General features: G+C 36.3%; 1 protein-coding gene across 2 annotated transcripts in view; it reads right to left on the bottom strand.

The window, feature by feature from the left end:
• Positions 1–24,578, bottom strand: part of adam19a (ADAM metallopeptidase domain 19a) — a 244,429-nt gene that overhangs the window by 75,224 nt on the left and 144,627 nt on the right. For both annotated transcript variants that reach the window (XR_015496372.1, XM_087262030.1), the window contains exons 4-5: positions 21,847–21,922; positions 11,684–11,760 (exon numbers count right to left, since the gene is read on the bottom strand). Coding sequence is in view for 1 of the 2 variants with exons in the window: in XM_087262030.1 (XP_087118156.1) it covers positions 11,684–11,760; positions 21,847–21,922 (153 nt within the window). In the remaining variant the exon portion in view is untranslated. The remainder of the gene's footprint in view (positions 1–11,683; positions 11,761–21,846; positions 21,923–24,578) is intronic.

Here is a 24,578-nt window from a genome sequence, read left to right as displayed (position 1 = left end):
TTTATAACAAAACGGAGCCGATAACAACTGCCTCCTTTCAATTGCAGTGAAAAGACGAAACATACCCTCTCTTTTGCTGAATATCAGTTTTAATAATCGATAATGGCCATTACAAAAGTATAACATACAATAAGTTTATACATTTATAGGAAATAAAGGCAAGCGATCAGTCAATATACAGAATAGGCTACGGTTACTCATTAACTTATCTTTGCGCTTAGCCAAAACACGTTACCTGGGAAAAAGTAATAGATTCCAATGACCAAAGTCAGGGAATATGTCGTTAGATAAAGACAACAAGATGAATGAAATATCCCGTTTAATAAATATAGTGAGATTAGATCCAGCGGGAGATGCTGGATGAGAAGTCCGACTAGCACAGCTCTCATCTGGGTAGATGGGCTCCAGCGCTTGCCCGAGAGTGTCTGTGTGGTCACGTGATGTGCGTTTTCAGCGTTTTGGTGTGGACGGAGAGCTGTTCAGAAACGCTGGGTAAAACGCGAGTGTGGACGCGGATCGTTTTCATTCTAAAACACCGTTTTAAAACTAAAACGCACTAGTGTAAACGGGGCCTATGTATATGAAAGAAGACAATAGAAAAGAATGCAGACAACATTGTTGTTACATTTACTCCAAAATATTAAACATATTAAAGATGTTGAATGTTTAAACCCTTCTGGCTAGCACGCTACAACAACACATCCTGTAAATTTTAAGAATGAGGTCAGTTTAAAGAGAAGCTAATCTTATGCACTTTTAAATACCTCTGGATGGTCAGAGTGGACAAGCTCAAAACAATCTAGACTTTGTTTATACCTGTATTTAGCATCAGCCACTTCTGATTGGACTGACAAAAACACATCTTAATGCCAGTTGTAAACAGGGCCATAAAGACAGCAATAAAGTCAATACTGTAGTTTACTCTCAAAAACAACATTTCCAAGCATAATTTACTTACCCACTTGCGGTCCCTAACCTGTATACATTTATTTCTTTTGTGGAACATAAAAGAAGATGTTTTGGAAACTTTTGGCTGTTTTGGAAACAATTGACATTGACTAAATTTATAAGGACAAACATCTTTTATGCTCCACAAAAAAACAAAAAAAACCAAAAAAAAAACTGAAAGTTATGCAGGTTATGTTTTCCGAAACATAGTGCTCTACAAGCAGACTAGATGCACATCCATTGGTCAGAAATGTTATTAGCAATGTCAGTCATGTACTGAAGTAATCAGTTTAATAATTTAAAAAGTATGAGATTAAGTTAATATCAGATTTTTTGCTGGTAATGAGTATGACATCAAATATGGCATCTTCATTATCTCAGTTATTTTGCTACTGTATATTATTCAGGTTATAATTAAGCAAGAATTTATATACACAAAAAGTTAAGGTAATTTAAAACATTTGAGGAATCCAATTGCTACAAACCATTAAAGTTTAAAAAAAAAATAATAAAAAAATAATCTATGGGATAACTGTGAACTTAATCCATTTGAGTAAACTAAGTAATTTGAGCACAGTAAAACTCAAAACTTAATAAACAAAGAGAACTTAAACCAACTGAGTACTATAAAACCCGATAAGTTAAGGCAACTCCAATCGTTTAAAGATTGTGAGTACTGTGAACTTACTCCATTTAAGTTGAAGTAATGAGATAATTAACTCATTACCTTCAACACTCTTTTCAAATGAGTAGATTTTACTTTCAGTTAATTTTGAGTTAGCTACACTCATTTTATTTGATAAAGTTGACTGTTGGCTTTACAGAGTGGGTATATAAAGGGAAGCAAACAATTGACCAAACAAGATAATAAAAAAACAAGGTAGTAGACAAAATAAAAAACCAAGGCAACTAATTAACTAATAAGTGCAACTGAGGCCATTTCCGCATATACACTCGTATTTTTATAAACAAAGTGTTCTCCATTTTTGTTTAAAAAAAGAAAAAATCATTTATAGAAAAAAACAAAATGGTTGTCTAATTGATTTTTCAACATGGCCAGGGTTTTTAGAAAGATTTCAGTCACGTGCTACCGCTACATGTGGACAAACAGTTGTATTATATTGATAATATTTTGATTTTGAAAACACGTGTTTGTTTGGAGGGGAAACTTATGAAACAATGATAAACAAAACATTAAAACACAGACAGTGACTGTTACAATGTCTAAAAGACATCCAAGCATAAACATCTTGCCTAAAACTTGGCTGTGAGTGTCAGTGAAAGTCTAATAGGTTTCTAATAATAATCCAAAAGTAGACTACAATGATGACTATACACTGCCTAACAAATGTGTTGTTTTAAAAGTTTTAGAAACAGAAAATAATAACTTGACTTCTAGTTGATCATTTGGTATCAGAAGTGGCTTATATGATTTTGCCCTCTACTGGGGTTTGTAATGTAATGGGCAGCACACATGTCTTGATGCCTCAGGCTGTTGATGTTGCCATCCACTCTGCAGATCTCTTACATGCCCCAATACTGAATGTAACCTCAAACCATGATTTCTCCTTCACCAAACTTGACTGATTTCTGTGAGAATCTTGGGTCCATGCAGTTTCCAGTAGGTCTTCTGCAGTGTTTGTGATGATTGGGATGCATTTTAACATGATAAGAATCTTACCTTCTGCTACTTTTCCAAATGATCAACTAGAAGTCAAGTTAGTATTTGTTGCTCTAACAACTGGAATCAACGACAATACATTTGTCAGGTAATGTATGTCTGTAAGTCTGTCTAATCTGTCTATATGATGACTAGTCTATTATTTGGACGTTTTTTAACTTAATTAAAAATGACAAAACAAAACAATTTGTTTTTACACATGTAATGAAATATATTGACTACAATGCACATTAGTTTAATAATCTGACAAGATTAAAACAAAGTGCTTGGCAAAATAAAGAAGAAACTGTGCACCTAACCACATGCAGGCCAAGAGATATTTCAAGCGGACATGTTTGCAATGTTGTTTGTAAAGTTCATTGCAATTATAGATTTGGAAAACACTGCATGACAGAAACTGATAGCATAGTTAGCTAACAATGGTTTTGGGCAATTATTGTTTTTGGTAAAAACTGTTTCATCTAAAATCAATTTAATTTTTGACCTTATCAGTTGCATTTAAGAATGCCTATGAGCTCAATTTCATTTGAACTCTCTCTTTTTCTCTCAAACACATGCACACATAGATAGTGAATTTTAATTCCTCTTGATCCTTCGTCTGGCTTCAGTATGGTTACCGGCAGTAAATAGTCAGGCATTAACTAATCAGGGGGATCAGAAGCACTGCTGGATTTGAGGTCTCCCAGATCACCTCTGCAGCAGCACTTTAAATTAGACTTCTGTAAAAAGTTTTCAAACGGTACGTGTTGAAAAGTGTAACAAATGAAGTCCATGAAATTGCATGGTGTCCCATTTGTCATTTTAGGTTTTAGATTGGTGTTTTCGAGTCAACCCCTTTGTGACTATTGTGTGTTTGTTCACAATATGCATTTTTGTTGAGTCTGCACAAATGCATTTTCACAGTGGAGCACTATTCAACACTCTATGCAAGACTCGGGGATGAATCTCTTTATTTTACATGAGCATTCAAAAGTTTGGGGTCAGTAAAATGTTTTAAAAAAGAATTATAAATATTTTTAGCAAGGGCACATTAAATTGGTTCTAAAATATTTCGACAGCCTCTGTACAGTACATTTAAAGTGTTACAAAAAGATTTCAAAACACAGCTCTGTTATTGCAAAGTGTGGTACTTACGGTTTCAAACTTACACAACTGTTTTTAGCATTCACAACACACACGTGCAAATACACACACACACACACACACACACACACACACACACACACACACACACACACACACACACACACACATTATATATATATATATATATATATATATATATATATATATATATATATATATATATATATATATATATATATATATATATATATATGCCTCAGTGTCCCTCCAGTGACAATGTACAGCCATATCGCACTGCTACGAGTTTGATATTGCATTTATACAACATTTTGATGGCATAATTGTGTGAATGAAAAAGAAAATCAAACAAGGAAAGTCTCAAAAACCTTTTTGTATGAGGAGCATCTGCAGCTGAACAGATGAAATCGGCGGAACAGCAGAAACCGTTGCTTAAAAACACATCACTTAAAAGCTAGCATTAGATTAGATTAGATTAGATTCAACTTTATTGTCATTACACATGTACAAGTACAATGCAACGAAATGCAGTTTAGGTCTAACCAGCAGTGCAATAGCAGCAAGTGCAGGATAAAGGAATAAGTTATAAAGTGCAGTTATAGAAAACTATGGTGATATTTACAGATGGATGTACTATGAACATTATATACAGGTTGGATAAGCTATGAACAGATTTACAATATATGAATATATGTGCAGGTTGCTATTAATAATCAGTAGTGTGCAGATAAATAAACATGATTACAAGTGTATATGTTACAATATATGAATATATGTGCAGGTTGCTATTAATAAACAGTAGTGTTAGAATAATTCTCTACCATAATGTCTAAATTGATGACAAAAGAGATTATTTTGCTGACATTTTAAAATTATAAGGCTGAACGGCATGAAATGCTAACTGTCTAGATTTCCCAGTATTTTTCTGTTGCAATCGGTAGATTACAAAAATTAACCCTGAAAAAGCTAGAGCAAAGCAAACACGTTACTATGGTATAAATACAGCACTACAACATACAAAAGAGAGAGATCGACTTGTAAGTTAGAATGTCACTTACCTGATTTGTAATGATTTGATCAGCTGTAGTTTGAAATGCATAAGAGTTTTTCCTTCCCTAAGGATTTATTATGCAGTGTTGCCATCTTGTGGTGCAAGTCTTTGCTCTGCTCAATATGACAGGCTAATGACTGCCAATGGAAATTATAAACATTTAACCCTCTGGGGTTGAAGACCGCGTATGTGTTTTGAGGCGTTCTCTCCTGATAACGCTGAAAAGAACTTAAATTACACTTTTAGTCTTGATCGTACAGATTAGAGTAATACATCAATCTGTTAGGTGTCTACTTTTTTGTGTACTCTCACAATGACAACACACGTGTGTGTTTTTGAAAAACAAGGAAAACAAACAGTGTAGGCATTCTGTCTTTTGTCTTTCCGCTAATTATTTTTAAAAACGCGTCAGTAAATGCACTGAAACTCTACGAAAACAAAACACACAGACTGCTTGAAGTGTCTACTTTTAAATGCATGAACATGACAAAAACCTGAAACATTTCAAGAGTTCACACTTAGCTGATGATTGTTGATAAGCTAGTTTGGCATGCTGTCCCGGGAGAGAGCCCCGAGCTCATGAGAGCCTCGAGCCCAGGGCTCCCTCCCGTTGCAGGGCGAGAGGGGAGTTTGAGCTCGGGTAGATCTCGAGAACCCCCTCCCTCCTGCTGCGTGAGGGTTGCTAAGGTGATGCGTTGCTGACAGAATTGAATCGAATTTGGTGCTAATTTGGTTTAGTCAATTTACTTAAGTGTCATATTTTTGGGAGTGTGGAAGGAAACCGGAGGACCCGGGGAAAACCAACGCAAGCACGGGGAGAACATGAACTCCACACGAAAATTCTGACCATTTGGGTAGATGCCAGAACTGGAGGCATTTTGCTGTGAGGCCACAGTGCTAGCCACTGGGCCGCCGTGCTGCCCTGTAGACAAAGGAGGAGGCGAAGGGGTGGAAGGGGGGATTCTTCAAGACGAAGATGACTAAAGGTAAGGTGTTTGGTTATTTATACTTGGTTAGGAGTAGTCTGATTGGTGGTTCGTACATTAGCTTGACTCCGGGCCAGCCGTGTCAATCATAAGCACGTGATCCTCTCGAAATTAGTTTATGTATAAACTTCACTTGATGAAGTAATTATTATAAAACCGACACTATGTCTAGTTTCTCAGTCTGAAGTCATTATTTTTAATGCGACCACACCCATAAAGCGTTGCTATTTGTCCATGAGACACAAGCGCTCCTTGAATACATGAATACATGAAAGACATACTTGCATAAAGTTTGGAAGGTGCACATTAATCTAATCTAATGCATATGCACAAATATATTATTGTATAGCTTTCTGTTACGAACATGAATTAAAAATATAGATTTTTAAGGGGTGTACTTACAGTATATATGTTGAGGACTGTATATTGTTCAAGTAACTCAACAAGCATTTAGTTTAGGCCATTTAGTGATTTATAGACCAGTAATAATACTTTAATACTTTGAAAATCTATTCTGAATGTAACTGGGAGCCAGTGTGAAGACCTAAGGACAGGTGTGATGTGCTCTGATTTCCTGGTTCTGCCAAAAGAAACTTAACAATTTGTGATTCATTGTAATGAGGATTAAATATTCTAGCCTATAAGACTGGTTACTCAAAGGTCTTGTTCAGGCACATTAAGAGTCTTTTTTGGACCTTATTTCAGCAAACTTACTAACCACACATAACATTTTCAGTTTCTAAAAACCGCAAGTATGTACATCAATATTTCATTCATTCATTTTCTTGTTGGCTTAGTCCCTTTATTAATCCGGGGTCGCCACATTGTAGCACAGTTTGTGCTGAATACAAATAAAATACACATTGGCCAATACTATGTAATAAATAGCTGAAATAAGCACAAATGTCAAGGTATGTCAAAACATCTTAGGCGCCCCAAAATCACCTCAGACCCCTAAGGATTAAAATATGCACTGTACTTATAAATAAACAGCATAGTTGATGTGTAAACAACTACATTCTTGCTTAAAAAAGCCCCAAAAGTACATTATGCTGTCCAACAGCTGCAATATTTGTCAAACTGCAGTGAGTTTTTTGATCATTTGTCACTCTATGTGGGCAGAGAAATACAGAAGGGTGAGGAGGCTATTTGAGTGCTGTTATTGCAGAATATTACACAGCTATCAGCCAAACAGATATGAGAACCTGACAGAACTGTGGTATAAAAATATAGGTATATATATATATATATATATATATATACATCCATTTGGTAATTATTTAATGTACCAATAAAATAACATCTTGTATCAGTAGTGCATCACAGAAGTACTTATGTATTCGAATATAACCAAGATATTTCAAAAGTTTTAGTGTGTAATAAAATAACCTACTGTTCCACTGTAATTTCAGCATTGAATTTGGTTAACTTAATTAGTTTTATTCTTGTTTACAAAAGAGATTTATCGTTATTGGAAATGTGTTTTGTCTTTAAACTATTCACAACTGGTGCAAATCCATTTAGTCGCAAAACCATTTGTTTACGCCCCAGGCTATCCAACTATTATCTTCAAAATGAGGATTGTCATTTTCCCCAAGTTGACAAGAGGCAAGCAGAAATGACTCAGGGTATGGCTTTATAATGGCTCCTGACACCACAACTGTAGGCAAATTTGGCAGTGATTGGATTTGACTTGGCATAACCGTAATGATATTCATGAAAGAAGGGGGAAAATGATGAAATAAATATTCAATAATACCAATAAAACAATCAGCTACATTAGTGTCAAATTTTAAAATGGACCGTTGGCTCTATTAACTGTAGATGATATGGCAGCACATCAGCGCATGACCTCCAATGAACAGAGGGAAAAGATATGCAACACTCGCCTTGAGGAAGCCGTATGAAAACATACAGTGCTAATTGCGTTTGCTCTTGCAAAATCTTGCAACAGCTGTTCAATGACTTGATCTGTCTTCATAAGAAATTCAAGACCTTTGGCAATATCTAGACATAGACTCTCTGGGGTTTTGCCCTTAATAACACTGTTATTTTCATAGAACTGAATAGTCGACTAAACATATATTGCAACAAACTCTCTGTATGTCAGAGAAGGGACTTTTCCAATAGAGGATGTGCACTGAATGAACAGGAATAAAAGCAAACACACTTCAGGGAATGTTGATTTATCCCATAACTATCTAGACTGCTGCTCTCTGGTTTCACAACGTAAACAGCTGCTTCATTTTTCATCTAGCCACATTCAACCAATTATGTAGCCAGCACATCTGGGGTGCTTCAAAATATATAAACTCTTTTTGTTTTCCATTTCTTTCTTTTTTCTTTTGAGTTTCTGTTGTGCTCCTTCATGACCTGATGTGAGGTCATATCTTTCAATTGCAACTGAAAAATAGTATCTGGACATTATAATTACAATCAGAAATGCATATCCTTTTGTGTTCAAACATTGTGGTTGTTTGCAATGTCAGGATGCATTACAATAATTTACACTCACCGGCCACTTTATTAGGTACACCTTACTAGAACCAGGTTGGACCCCCTTTTGCATTCAGAATTGGCTTAATCCTTCGAGGCATAGGTTCAACAAGGTACTGGAAATACTCCTCAGAGATTTTGCTTCATATTGGCATGATAGCATTACACAGTTGCAGCAGATTTGTCGGCTGCACATCCATGATGCGAATCTCCCATTCCACCACCACCCTAAAGGTGCTCTGTTGGATGGATATCTGATGACTGTGGAGGGCATTTAAGTACAGTGAACTCATTGTCATGTTTAAGATACCAGTCTAAGACGATTATCGATTTATGACATGGCGTGTAATCGTGCTTGAAGTAGCCATCAGAAGATGAGTACACTGTGGTCATAAAGGGATGGATATGATCAGCAACAATACTCAGGTAGGCTGTGGCATTGGCAAGATGCTCAATTGGTACTTACGGGCCAAAAGTATGCCAAGAAAATGTCCCCCACATCATTACACCACCAGCAGCAGCCTGAACGATTAATACAAGGCAGGATGGATCCATGCTTTCATGTTGTTAATGTAAAAATCTGACCCTACCATCCGAATGTGGCAGCAGAAATGGAGATTCATCAGACTAGGCAACGTTTCTCCAAACTTCTATTGTCCAGTTTTGGTGAGCCTGCGTGAATCGTAGCCTCAGTTTCCTGTTCTTAGCTGACAGGAGTGGCACCAGGTGTGGTCTCCACTGCTGTAGCCCATCCGCCTCAAGGTTGCACGTGTTGTGTGTTCAGAGATGCTTTTCTGCAGACCTCGGTTGTAACAAGTGCTTATTTGAGTTACTGTTGCCTTTCCATCAGCTGAAACCAGTCTGGCCATTCTCCTCTGACCTATTTTCTCTTTGTCAGACTATTCTTTGTAAACCCTAGAGATGGTTGTGTGTGGAAATCCCAGTAGATCAGCAGTTTCGGAAATACTCAGACCAGCCCATCTGACACCAACAACCATGCCACATTCAAAGTCACTTAAATCACCTTTCTTCCCCATTCTGATGCTTGATTTGAACTGCAGCAGACCGTCTTGACCATGTCAACAAGCCTAAATGCATTGAGTTGCTGCCATGTGATAGGTTGATAAGAATCTTGCGTTAGCAAACAGTTGGACACATGTACCTAATAAAGTGACCAGTGAGTGTATTTGTGCATATACATAAGATTAGTGAGTGTAATTCGTTGACTAATTTATCAAAAATCTGTAAGATCAGTGTAGAAATTAGTACACCCAAATTAATATGTTTAAGGAAAATCAGGAAAAATCAAGAAACATTTAAAATAATAAAAGTTTGTGGTAATTCATTTGTATGTAAATGTATTTTCTTTCTATTCCTAAAGATGTTAGATGTCAATCTAAACAATGATCAGTTAAACTTATTTAACTTGAACGGAAATATTTGAGAACTATTTTTTTATAAAGTGATAGAAGTATTCACTGTCCTTGCAAAAGAAAAGCAAAAATGTATATTTATATTAAACTCTTACTGACCTTCATGCTGTCTTTGTCAAAGCTCACTGGTGCAGTAAGCATGTACTAAAATGAAAATGACCTTTCATTTAGTGGTATACTGGCAAAACCTTGGCACTTTGTGAAACTTTAATATATTGCTCATGCTACTTTTAAAAACACAGATGTTTGATTTGTATCTCTAGGTAAGGGATCCTCAATTATATATATTTATACTGCTTCATTCCTCTCTCTGCTCAGATACACTTTGCTGTGGAAATAACGAAAGCTTGAATGGCAATAGTTTAAGCATAGATAGTGATGCACAGTGTGCACTTATTTCCCATGCTGTCAAAATATGATGCTTTACAAACAGTGACTCTTTTTTTATTCACTTAAAAGGTTTGTTCAGCTTTTAATACTGCGAATGCATTTGCATCTGTAAAATTCAGGGCACAAATTCCTCTTAATTACAAGCCACTTTCATGTGAAAATGTCACTAATTTCTGCACATTGCACACTGTACATACATGCAAACATGCAAAGAGCCAGTTCAGAGTGCAATGTGAAATTGGGGAAAATGCTTTGATTTCATAGGACCAGCTCCACTCTCAAACACAGTGATCGGAACCTAATGTTTTCATCCAGTGGACCAGGGAACCTAATCACAGTAAATGGGACCATGAAAATAAACAATACATTTACAGCAACAACATTAGGTAGTCTGCAGAGAAACTTGGCCTTTACCATTAGTGGACATTTCAGCATGACAACAACCCAAAACACACGACGAAATGGTTAGCAGGCAAAACCATTAAAGTTTTGCAGTGGCTCAGCCAGGGTCCTGACTTAAATCTAATTGAGAATCTATGGAGATAGCTAAAGATCAGGGTGGTGGCAAGTAGATCCTTCAAACTGAAAGAGTTGGAGCTCATCGTTTAAGATGAAAAGGTAAAAACCCACTGGAAACTTGCAAAAAGCTGGTCAGCAATTTTAGCAATCGTTTGATTGCTGTAATAACCAACAAAGGCTTTTCTATTTATTACTGAAAAGTGTATAAATAATTTTAGACATGTCATTTTTTGTTCAAATGTATATATACATACTGGGAAATCTCTGTAGACTGATGGCCTTTCATGCTGTTCAGCCTTATAAACTAAAATGTGAGCAAAAATCATCTGTTTTGTCATCACTTTCGACATTACGCTAGAGAATCATTCAAACACTAGCTCTAAAGTGACATTGGTGAATTAGTAACAGCTTCTGCTGTTCTGACGTCAGCTGCAGATATATATGTAAATGTAAATATAAATGTATAACTTTTAAATTGTCCACAAGCCCCGAGGGCCGCCTATTGAGAAATCCTGCTCTAGGCAATAGACTCAAATTCACCAAGACCAGACAGAGCCCAAATGCTGATTTAAGGCTGTTTTTGGATATTGGTTATACGCAGAAAGGAAGCTTTTAGTGCTGAAGGAGGACTAAGCCTCACAAACTATTCACATTCCGGTAGGAACACAGTATTAGTCATCAGTGCTTATTCAATAACCTGGCCAAAACATTTTCTCTCCTGACAAATGAAAAACGCAGAATTGTGCTGCATATGCAATTACGAAGATGACCGACTTTTAGCAGGCACAAATGAAAGATATCAACAAGATTGTCTCTCTTTCCATGGGGCATTTTGTACTTTATTACTTCCATGCAAACTCATAAACACAAACAAATGAGCAAAAAGTCTCATTAACAATGCTAAATGAAAAAAAAAAAAAAAAAGTTAAACAACATGATGCTCACAGGATACTTATACAATCGAGCAGTGTGCATTGTATCACACTAAGCCTTCCTCAGACATGTGACTGAGTGAATTGAATGTATTATGTCCATGTAGCACAGAGAGAATCCAATTATGCAAGACATGACATACCTCATTCCCAAACATGTGCTCAGCGCGACCCACGAGTCAGCATGACCCCTGACCCTGCCGTGATAGAAGCAATGATCCTGAAGATGGAAGGAGAGAAAGAAATTAGTGGACACAGAGCAGAGGAGAAAGCGAGATAAGAGGCAGCAGTTTGCTCAGCAGACAGGCTGTGGAGTTAATGTTGTTCATAAAATGGGCAAAACCGAGTTAATGGAACATCTATCTAATTAGAAGTAAAAAGGCTACATCTGTAAATCACAATTACATTTGTTACATTTTTGGCTTTCAGGTTTATTGGATTTAATTAGTCTGCCTCTTTTTGATTGCAGCACCGGATAAAAAAATCTTCCCTCAGGAGTTTGCCGTTAACATTTGGAAAATAATCGCTCCATTTAACTCTGCTGAAACAGATCCAAACCATGTATAAGTGATATTCTTTCAGCTATTCAAAAGGCTTATATGAACGGTCAGACCGTGAAATTAGTTCATTTATTTGAACAGACAGAAGCAAAAGAGGGATGGTCAAGCAGGACAGACACACAAATCAACAGTCTCCCAAGATAATGTGTGACAGTTTTTCCTTACTTTCCATATCTCCCTACCATCCACCCTTAGGAAGTAGAATGTTTAGCCTGATTAATTCGCATGGGGTAGAAAAATTGTTAAATAACAAAGTGCAGTAAACTGTAAAACTGTTCAAGCTACAAACCAGTATGTTTATAATTAAGACACTAGAACAATATGATACAAAACACCAATCGGCAATATCAAGCAGCAAACAAGCTGTTTTGTGCAGCTAAAAATAAATGTAAGAATATGAATCCGAAAGCCAAACACATTACATTTACAAATAGCTGAGCCTGCTCTTAAATGTACATTTAGTAAAGTTTTACAAACTCATTTCGAGAAGAGCATGTGATATGATTGATTAGGGCTGGCCTCTCATCTGTAATCAGCAATAATTCAATCAGATTGATTTAGGCTTACAATAAGTAGCCCAATTTCCCCCAACTACCTTATCTTTATTTTGGTAGAATCCCCCCTTCCACCCTATCTCCTCCTTTTCCTCCTTTTACAAGTGGGAGCTCTTGAGACCTATCTGAACTCGAACTTATTGCTTATGCTTATTGACCAGGCGGGAGCCCTGGGCTCAATTATTTCCGAGCTTATGATTCTCTCTAGCATGTCAAACCTGCTAATAGTGTCAAACAAGATCTAAGAGTGCACTCACACAATGCTATCTGAACTGTGCCCAGGTGTGTTTCCTGGTTCGTTTGACAAGTGTGAGTGCTGCAAATTAGGCCCATGCACAGTTCAGTTGGCCAGCCCTGGCCTGGTTGGAAAAGGTTTACCAGAGTGCGGTTTGGTTGGGCTTTTGGCATGGTATGCTTGTAGTGTGAGTGCAAAGCATGAAGACAACTGAAACTAAAGACACAACATCCCTTTTAAGGGATTGTTTAATATGGATTTATTAATCATTCTTTCTGTTCAATCAACAAAAACAGTGTAGTAACTATGCAGACAATAACACTGAGGGAGATGTCTTTAAAGTTTTAACACCAGCCAGTCCAACATGTTGTTGATACTGTAGATAAGTGGTTTTGTTTCTCTGAAACAGGACAAAATGAAACCATGAGTCTTTGTCATATGATAAGAGACATGCCTAAAATCCATTTTAGGCCTCAATGTTGACTCAATTTTAGCTCTGTTTTGGCCAAAGTTGTAGTTGCTGTGCTTTGCCTTTGGCTGACAGTTGCACAACTTTATACACATATGAGTGCAGATGTTGCTATTGTTTATACTTTATTGACACGTAGCTGTTATCACTGACTACGTTTACATGAACATCAGTTGTCATTTTATTTGCCTTAATCTGAATAAGACTTTAAAAGGATGAAGGTGTTTCCATTAGTTGTTTTTTGAATGTTTCTTTCGTGTTCCCGTTTTACATATTATAGCACATAATTTGGTTAATGTTATTGAGTCACCATGCTGTCCACATTTCCTCCAGTTTCATGTAATTTTAGGTGTTTCATTTTTAATTTCTGTCAACTTTAACTGCAGTTTGGCACTTTCACTTTCAATCAGAAATATTGCATGCATGGCCCCCATGACAAACAAGAAATTGGATGCGAGTATGAAATGCTGGAAGAGTGTAGTTTTAATGAAATTTAATACCGCGTACCAAATGGGAAAAAAATATGGCATTTCACAATGCGGGTGTCTGTGGTCCTTCACTGACTCAGTAGGTGCAGAGAATAGTGTTAAAACAGCTGTGTGTGTATAGACTATCCTGTCACAAAATATGATAAATAATCCTACATGATAGTAATAGTTTGACTGCAGTGTTTGATGCCTGTACTGCACTTATATAAAATTGGTGTCCATTTAAATGTACTCATTGGTTCCTTCATCACTTTATTTTTGTTATTTTTTTAGCTTTATAAATAAAGTGAGCAGGGCCTGACATGAACATCCGGCAACCCACCAAAAGTGGGTAGATTTCAGCTGTGGCGGGTTAGGCAGCCACACCCACTAGCCACTTTGGCCAGTTGAAAAAAAAATTCAATTGTAGTTTTCTTAAAAGCAAAGATCAACAATAAGGCTACTAATTCGAGAAACAGCATGACTTACAATAACAACTGTGTTTACGCGAGCAAAAGAAGGCAGGTGAATACTGAATGAGAGGATGATCAGGTGCATGGAGTGTCACGGTTGTAGGTTTGTGCGCACTTTTGAGAGTTTGTTTAGTCACATGGTTTTGTTTTGTGTATGTGTTACATTAGTGTTATGTCACGTGCTATGGTAGAGCCCCGGTGTATGTACCCTCATAGAAACCTATGTTTACAATGCTAAAAGGCATGATGCTGCGTGGTGCGAAGCTGTGCCTCGTGGCGCTTCTGGTGTGCAACTTGCTTTATTTACTGACGAAGGCTTTAGTGTCACATTCACTGCTGATGTGGTGTGCGCTCTTGTGCGTGCTCCCGTTTCCTTGCGCCAAATAACTGTGTCTGGAAACGCAACTGATGCAATCGTAACTGATAATCATTTGAAACAGACTGGACAAAAAGCAATGCTTGAGATTCCTTAAAAAAGTTCTCTCTGTGTATGCAGCAGAGGTTGCCAGTTCCGCTTTAACTATTCTTTGAACAGATTATTAATGAGCCTGATGTTAACTGTGTGCAGGTGAGCATCCTTTTGTTACAGCACACAGTATGTTTTTAACCTGCTCTCTTTTACAGTTTCTTTTTTTTTTTTTTTTAATTTATGATTTAATTATTATTGTCTAAAATAGGATTGTTTTAATAGGAGATTAACGTCCTATTTATGTATAGTGAATTGCTGATCTGGGACCTTTAGCCAGGACAGAGTACTGTTGTTATAGATACTTGAAAATATTTATTTTAAAAATGTTAATTGCTAGGGTGACATAGTGGCGCAGTAGGTAGTGCTGTCGCCCTACGGCAAGAAGGTTGCTGGTTCGAGCCTCGGTTGGGTCAGTTGGAGTTTCTGTGTGGAGTTTGCATGTTCTCCCGGCGTTCGCATAGGTTTCAAGACATGCGGTACAGGTGAATTGGGTGGGCTAAATTGTCCGTATAGAATTTGAATGTGAATGAGTGTGTATGAATGTTTCCCAAAGATGGGTTGCAGCTGAAAGGGCATCTGCTGCGTGAAACAAGTGCTGGATAAGTTGTTGGTTCATTCCACTGAGGTGAGCCTAGATTAATAAAGGGACCAAGCCCTCAAGAAAATGAATGAATGGATGTTAATTTTTTTTTTTTTTGTGGCCAGAAAAAAAAAAAAAAAAAAAGGTCAATCCTTAGTGTTGAGATCTGAAAAGTCTTGTGAAACAAGAACTAATTACAATGTGTGACATTATGAAACCACAACCCATTTGCTCATGCACATTGAGCAAGCTCATACACAACACACAAAAGTGAAATGAATGAGGAGGCATGTGGATATAATGCAAAATGTAAAATAAGTTATTTTAGCATGCCAAAGTCAAATGAATGCATATAAATATATTTACAAAATTGTCGCTACTGAAAATGGCGAGGGGCTAGTAATGTTGAAAATTTGCTAGCCACAGTGGCTGGAAATCAAAAAAGTTAATATGAGGCCCTGTTCCTCTGAAAATAATTAATAACCATACAGGCTGAGGTAATTGAAAAACTGCTTATACTAAAGCCAAGCTGCCAAAAAAAAACAATAATATTTTAACTAATAATAATAATAATAATAAAAATAGCTATTATTCTTTAATATGTGTGGCAAAACCATAGACTGTAAGGACGTAGTATCTGTGACCTATAGGTTTCTGAAGAACACAAAAGAAGCTACAAGTAGGCCTGGCCAACTGTCGCCATTTTGTTTGCTCATCATTGCACCGACTGGAGGATACCGGAGCAAATTATAGGCTACATGAATGGTTTGTGAGGATTAAGTGAATAAATTAAGTAAAATTTAACTTATTTTAAATTTTACAATTAAGTAATGATATTTACACATGAGCATTTTAAGTGGAATAACCGGCTTCAGTCTGTTAAGCTAATATATTTTTAAGCCTATATTTTCCAAGGTTCATTCAAGGTCGTGTTGTAATGACCACCGCATAGCCTTGGATGTGCATTAAATTCTGATAATTACATTTCATGTCAACTCATTTATTTATAAATATAAAAAATATTCTATTTATGCTAATAATCATTGCTAATCTTTTTAAAGCAGTGCAGTGTAGTGGAGTTTGTTGCTTGTCCAGCCCTTCTACTTCCTCTTTTCCTGCCAGCACTGCTTCTTCTTTGTCTTTATTGTTGTCAGTAGATCAAAACCACACAGCATTTATTCACAGATCCATTCCATGCCATCATTTCACGCCATCACAGGGAATATTTTCATTTCCAATAACTGGAACTGAGACATAAAACTGATTTGCTATAATGTGAAGCCTGCACCCTGACAGTTTAATCTTCCCTCTGTAGGACTCATGAATATTTGATTTTCTTTGATTTGATAGGACTAAGGTTTGCTTAATGACTTTTTTTATGAAGTTATAAATAAAATGCTAATTAAACCTCTGCAACTTCTGTATGTGTGTGTGGTTGTTAAAGGGGGAAAAAAAATCAACCTGATTGTAATGCACGGTTAACCAGCAGGCTTAAGGATCAGCCTCTCTGTCATATTTTCCTTTGCAGACGCTGGTTGTGGAAAGAAAGACAGAAAGAAAAAGTAATCCGTGGTGATTTTGCTCAGATTGAATTACCCCGTCCATCACAACAGGGAGCGAGCGGGTGCTGTGATCTCTGCAGTAACTAAAGCGAACTGCTCATTCCCTTGAAAAAGCTCTTTGTGTGTTTGCACCCAATGGTGAGATGTGCGCCCGTCCTGTGCTGCTCACTCGAGGGGCAGCTGGAAGCTGTTAAAAGAGCTCAGAAATAATCAGGGGTGTGACTTCACTCCCATCAGCCCCTGTCAAGTGATGGAAATGCAATTACAACGCACAGAGCTTGAGCAGGGACTGCGAGTGGATTTGGGATCCTTCATAACAGCCTGGGAAGAAAGTTTACGGCTGAAGAAATACGCTTGCGGTTTTGTATCCTTTCCTGGCTGATCAATAAGTCGGATTTTGAGGATGCGTGGAGCAAAACAAGACTGCTTTGCAATGAACAGACAGTGTGAAAAATCCAGCAATTTCACCTTACATTCCGAGTCACAGTTTTTGATATCAAGTCGCTCTCCTTCTTGAATGAACCAGGCACTTCACACCTTAACCACATTCAACGGAAGCACATAAGTGACAGGTTTTCACAACTTTCTGCAAGAGTTAGCAATAAATTACCTGCACAAAATCTGCCTTCTGCAGCTAAAATATATCATTGTGAGACTCCCAGAGTCCCTTTTTTGTTTTTTGCCCTTTGACTTAAATGCATTGCAGGAATCATAGATAAGTAAGAAATTATTCATGACAAAAACAACAACATCCTGACTGACTGCATTAGACTATTTACTGGTTACCCTGTATAAGGTGTTTATTTGTGATTTGAGTATGTTTACGAGCCTTTTTATCTGCTGTCATCCGTGCAAAGTTAGCTAAAAATATACAATAGCAGATTTACTACAGCACACCACTGATCTCACCTAAACTTAACAAACAGAAGTTTGGGCAAAAACTATATTATTATCAGTAAGAAAAACAATAAAAATTCACACATCAAAGGTAGAACACATTAAAGTAATGAAAAATATGTCAAATGATAATAATGATAACAACATTGTAGCGCTTCATTACATATAGTGAGAAAGTACTAACCAACTGATAGTAATACAAAATCAAAAAGGCAATACTTTATTAACGGCAATATCAAGATCAAGCCTTTGTAACATCTCTAAAACTAAGTTTTAGATGTAGCAACAGAGAAGATGCATAAAAAACATTAGCACACATGAGCATTTTAAGTGTAATTACCAATATGAGCTGACAGCAATCTGTGACTTTTTGGTGCCACACCTCTTTTTTTAAAGAGTCCCTATTTTGCATTAACAAAGGTCATATTTAGGTTTTGGGGGTCTCCAACAACAGTCTGATATGCATGCAAGGTCAAAAAACACTTTCATTGTCTTATAATATCCATTTAGTTTTACCTAATTATCCCAACAACTCCCATATGATTTGTTCAGCGATTAATTTGTTCCCAAGTCCCTCTTTAGTGAGATACTAATCTGCGCTGATTGGTCTGATGACCCAGTCTGTTGTGATTGGTTGTTTGCATTCAGCGCAATACTGAGAGAAATGCCCACCACGGCTTTGAAGAAGCAACCAGAGGGTATGTGAGAGCCCAATGCAGGAATGCAATGCAATGCAATGAAGTACAGTTAAACGCCAGCATATACTCTACTCTTAACGCTAATGAAAGTAAATAACAATGACAAACATTCAATCTTAATCCACACGGTGGCAAAAGATAAACTATTTTGACAATTGTCCGTGCAGCAGGTGAGGAAAAATTGATGGTGGTCATAGCAAAGACAAACGGCAGAGGATCGCGAGTTCAGAAATGTATTTAAATTGGTAAAGAAAGAAGCACGCATTGCGTTTTCAACGTGGTTTTGGACACAATATGTGAGCAGCTCCATAAAGATTTAGGAGAAGATTGATAAAGATTGAGGGATACAATACAAGCACAGATCTATAATAGCTGTGATTACAAGCCGCACGGGGCAATTACAACTTATAACACACAATTTAACACATGTATATATATATATATATATATATATATATATATATATATATATATATATATATACATATATATATATACACACACACACACACATATATACAGAACATGTAACTGTAATTAAAATTGTTGCCTCATTCTGTGTAGTTTGCAATATATATATATATATATATATATATATATATATATATATATATATATATATATATATATATATATATTGCAAACTACACAGAATGAGGCAACAATTTTAATTACAGTTACATGTTCTGATCTAGAGGAAGAAGAAATTGGTCCATATGAACTGTAACAGTTACTGACAAAGTCCCTGTCAAAGTCCCACACATAATAGTCTCTGCTGCTCCTTGCTTTAATAGCAAACAGTCAGCGTATCCCTCATTGCAGCATATGTTATTGTATCAGTCATCAGAAAAACGACAAGACCAAACACGGCACTATGTGGGCTTTCTGTGGTATTGTAGTGAAAATGAACTTTAATCCTTTATTCCCCACAGCCGAATCTCTAACTGCCAGTCATCTTCATCTTCATGTCATAATCAGTCCTGTGATCCCTCACGCACCACTGTCTGAAGTGAAAGGTGCGTCCACGTCTTACTGGATTTGGCACTTCATAATTGGTGATATTCTGCATCAACGTCAATGCATTCAAACAAAAGATCCGAACCCAAACTTGATTCATTTATTTGATTCTATGTCAAATCTCTCTTTAAAAAAATCAATAGTTTTAAACACAGCACACTTTTAGATTTAGACTTAGAGGCTCTTTAAAAGTATTTGTACGAATTAGCAACTTAACTTACTAAACGTAAAACAGTTTTGCTTCCTCGTGAGATCAGGCTGGAATAACTGATTCAGTTTGTTAAGCTAATATAGCACATATTTTTCAAGGTTTATTCAAGGTCGCATGGCCTTGGATGTGCAATAAATACTAATATTTAAAATTTTTGTCAATTTATTTATTTGTATATATATTTTTACATTAACTTTTTTGATCACCAGCCACAGTGGCTAGTAGTTTTCCAATGTTACTAGCCACTCTGCATTTTCACTAGCCACAATTTTGTTGTTGGGAAAATATTTTTATATGCATAAATATGACTTTGACATGGTAAAATGACTTGATTTAGATTTTGTGTTATGTCCACATGCCTCCTCATTCATTTCACATTTTGTGTGTCATGTATGAGCAAATGGGTCATGGTTTCATAGTGTTATACTGCAATTAGTTTTTATTTCACATGACTTTTCAGAACTCAAAATTAAGGATTTACCTAATTTATCTTTGACCACACCAAACAAAAATTATTTCTTAGCCACAAATTTTGAATGTGTCAACACAATATAAATATAGCTGTATATTTTTTATTTTAAAAAAAACATTTATTTAAAAAAAATAAAGAAAAAACAATTGACTTTTAAAAATAATAATTGTTATGTATCAAAAATATGCACAGTAATCTGTCCTCGCTAAACGTCTCTCAGATCAGTTAATTACACATAGATAGAGAGTTAATCTCATATTAAAGCATATGTTGTTGTAAAAAATGATAATTAAGCCATATAAACTAAAATTTCCGTAAGCAAAAGAAAGCAGGTGAAAACCATACTGTGTGATAGGGATGATCAGACGATTAAGGCCAATTAATAATCTGTTCAAAGCGAAAGCAACTGGTGCTGCTTACAAAAAAAGACATATTTGGAGCTCTTGAATGCATCAAGACTGTGTCTGTGGGTGCATTAGCATTACTTTTTTGCCTGACTGTTTGAAAGAGATCAGATCACAGTTGAGTCCAGGCACGCGTGCTTAAGGAAGGAAACAGGAGCGCGCACACGCTTTAAACAGTCGCATGCATCACATCAGCTGTTAGTGCGAGTAATTATTATCCTTATATGAGTAATTATTATTATTATTATTATTATTTTTGTCAGTCGTGATGTTTCTCCATTCTAAGATCACATTTGCACGCATATTAGGTCATTCTTATAGTCGAACCCTGCTTTTAAGAAAACCACAATTTAAAAATGATTTTCAACCAGCCAAAGTGGCTAACGGAGGTGTCTGTCTAACCCGCCAAAGCTAAATTCGAACTGCATTTGGCAGTTTGGCGGGTGTTAATGTAAAGCCCTGTATATATATATCTATATATCTATATATATATATATATATATATATATATATATATATATATATATATATATATATATATATATATATATATATGCTAATAATCATTATTAATCATTTGACAGCAGTTTTAAAATATGATTGAGATATTTATTTCTGAGATACTGTAGAGTTAAATTAATTATTTATGAATTAAAAAAAGTCAGCAGTTTATGTTCTGCAATGAGTGCTAATGTAATGATTTAAGTAAATAAAATGATCCCTACTTTGTAGAAAAGGCAGAATATGGAGATAATTAAATATATATATTTTTAATTTAGCGTAAAACAATAAAATCCACAAATAAAGTGTCCTTATAAGTCAATATAATGTTAATTTTATATGCATGTTATTGAATATAAGTTCACCCAAGATCGGTAGTACACAGCAATCAATTTTTGCAGTTTGTCTGCGGTAATATTTTATAGCTTTTATAAAAATAATCATGCTAAATGAATGAGTTTCATGGGCAATTTAACATTTAGGGCAAACTCTGCACTGTTAATGCATGCTGTGTGAATAAAACATACTTAGTGTAAAGTCTGAGAGTTGAGAAGTGGGCACATACAGACAGAAAGACAGACAGACAGACAGACAGACAGACAGACAGACAGACAGACACACACACACACACACACGCACACTCTCTCACACACACACACACACACACACACACACACACACACACACACACACACACACACACACACACATAAAACACAGGTCTCAGCGTTGCTTACAGTGTGATGGCTGGATTGGGTGATGGGGAGGCCATTATCATAGTGAGTTTCAGTGAAGTCATGACCCAGGAGCTCCCTAAGAGAGACAAAATAAAAAAAAAGAAACAAGCTGTCACCGCGATATCACAACACACACATACACATTAGGTAAAAGCTTAACCTTCTTGGCACCACCATCTTGCGTCACCAAGCATACTTATACACCGCATACTTCTATACTCTACTGTATGCTAAAATCAGTATGTGAGCCGAGTAATATGTCCAAATTCATAAAACTCGAGAATCAGTATGCGAGAAGTACCCGGATGACTTACTACTTCCTGCGAGATTCTGAAGTGCACATCCCATGCATGCAGCACTATTCCATGATGCCCCGCGAGAGAATTCATGAATGGGAGTGAAGTGACGCAGCTGACCTGGTAGGTCACGTGACCATGACGAAATGACGGATGTAGTACTTCCGAATTTCATTCATACTTTTCACATTCATACTGTATAGAACATGCTTTTCTAAAGGCAGAGTAGTACGTTTAAATTCAAAAGCAGTACCTACTAAGTAGTAGGTGGTTTCGGACGCAGCCTATATGTTATCGGGCTGAATTAACTATTGGACTAGTTTAGTTATTTAACAGGTTTTTTTTTTATTTAGGTTTTTTTTACTGGTTAACTTGGATGACCTGCAATTAAAACTTAAGAATTTTATAATTTTTATTGAAAGAAAACAAAACAATGTTTTAAATAAAAAATCAAACGTGAAACAACAAAACACAATGCAATTTTCAATATTAAAAAAGACAAACAAATAAACAAACCAACCAAACAAACAAACACTTAAATATTTGGGGTCAGCAAGATGAATCCTTAAAAAATACCTGTGCTACTGTATATGACAATATAAAAGCTGTTTAAGTCCTTGTGTATGAGATTTAAGGTTAGGGACATTGCTGATGTCTTTTCTAAAATGAAAGCGTCAGAGTTGATGTCATTCGCTTCAAGTACATGTGTTTAATGACATGTACTTGCATTAACAGGTGAAAATCTGATCTACCTGCTTACACTGCAGACACAAGAACACAGATTGGATTCATATAGGATAAATTTCAACATATGAACAAGGCTTGAATCTGATTTGAGTGAATCGGAATCCATGTCATTTGTTCCTGCTTACACTTGCATGAGCCGATATCTGTGCCACATGGGAGAAAAAAATCGGAATTGAGTCACTTGAACAGTGCAGTGTAAACGCAGCTTAACTGTCTGGCCCAACCTTCTCCTTCCTTAAAGCCAACTTTAAGGAAGTTTCAAAAGCACCAATTGACCAGCACCCACCATCTTCCCTAAACCCAACAGACAGTGTTTTCAAAAGCAATCCAGAAAAAAAATTAAAGCCCTCGCGGCTGTCTGATTTTTACCGCATTTTTGTTCTGACCCCGTTATTTACTTGTTTAAATTCATTTTTTTTCTTTTTGTTTTACCTGCTTTCTAGTACCATTCTTCGTCAAACTCAAACCTGGTCATCACGGTCAACTCCTCTGGGCACACTGGCAAACTCGTAACAGCAGAAAAGCCGTCCATATGGAAGTAAGCGTTTAGCTGGTAGTGCAAAATAAAATAGAAGCTGTCATAGCCTCATGCCGCATTTGTTTTAAAGATGAAATGCAGCATACGTAGCTCTGGATACATGCTTCATGCTCTCCAGAAATGTATATGGGGTGACATTTCCACAATAAGCCTGTGTTGCAACTAAGAGTATTTTTAATACATTTGTTTTAAATACATTCAACACTTTTAAAGATTTTATTTTATTTTTTTACATTTGAGACATTCTATCAAAACAAAATGAACTTTTCAATATAAAAAAGACAAACACACACAAAAAAATTACAGAAAAACACTCAAATGTTTGGGCTAAGTAAGACATATCTTTGAACTATCTTCACACTTATTCAAGAAAGGATACATTCAAATTTTAATAATGACAGTCCTTTTTAAAAACACATTTTGTTTCATATAGCACTTTTAAAGATTTTTTATAAAAAAATAACAAATGTTACACACTGTTTGCTATATGGAGTGCAAAAACTTTGAAGCTCAATATCTCAAAATCATTCAGAATGCAGACAGAACCTTATAATTCTAAGATGACAAAATCAAATAGCTATAAATGTATATATGTGCTCATATAACCATCATTCTATTTACAGACCCTCTAAATAAAAAATACAAACAAAAAGTGCACAGTCAGACTGCAGATCCTTTTCCTGTGAAAGCCTTGCATGCTTCAAAGCACCGGCTCAATGGGAACAAATAGAAACATATGATCTCAACTAGCCATCAATCCTGCTCTATCCCATCATTCCTTTCAGAAGTGAATCTTTCTTCATCACATCGTCCTCTATCAGAAAATATCAGGCTGATAAGAGGCCAGGCTTCAGCTAGAGTGTTATTGCCGGTCAGAGGCGTGATCCCATCAGTCAGGGAGGCTGTGATTAGAGCCGGATGTGCAGACAGACTGTAATCTAGTCTGTCCACGAGGCCATGCACACAAAACACACAAAAACACACACATGTAGAAGGGGTATACAACATTTAGAAGCCCAAAGTCAAGTGCTTGCATTATTTGTATGCCGCTGGCTCTCTGAAAATGGAGCATGACTACAGTCCGCAGCACATTCGGCATTTCCTCAATCTAACCATGAGATACGATACTTAAAGGTGAAGTGTGTAATTTC

The sequence above is a fragment of the Danio rerio genome, chromosome 7, assembly GCF_052040795.2.
Source record: "Danio rerio strain M-AB ecotype USA chromosome 7, GRCz13ab, whole genome shotgun sequence".
Lineage (NCBI taxonomy): Eukaryota > Metazoa > Chordata > Actinopteri > Cypriniformes > Danionidae > Danio > Danio rerio.
Note: the sequence above shows the minus strand (reverse complement) of the source record. Positions and strands in the feature narration are given on the sequence as shown.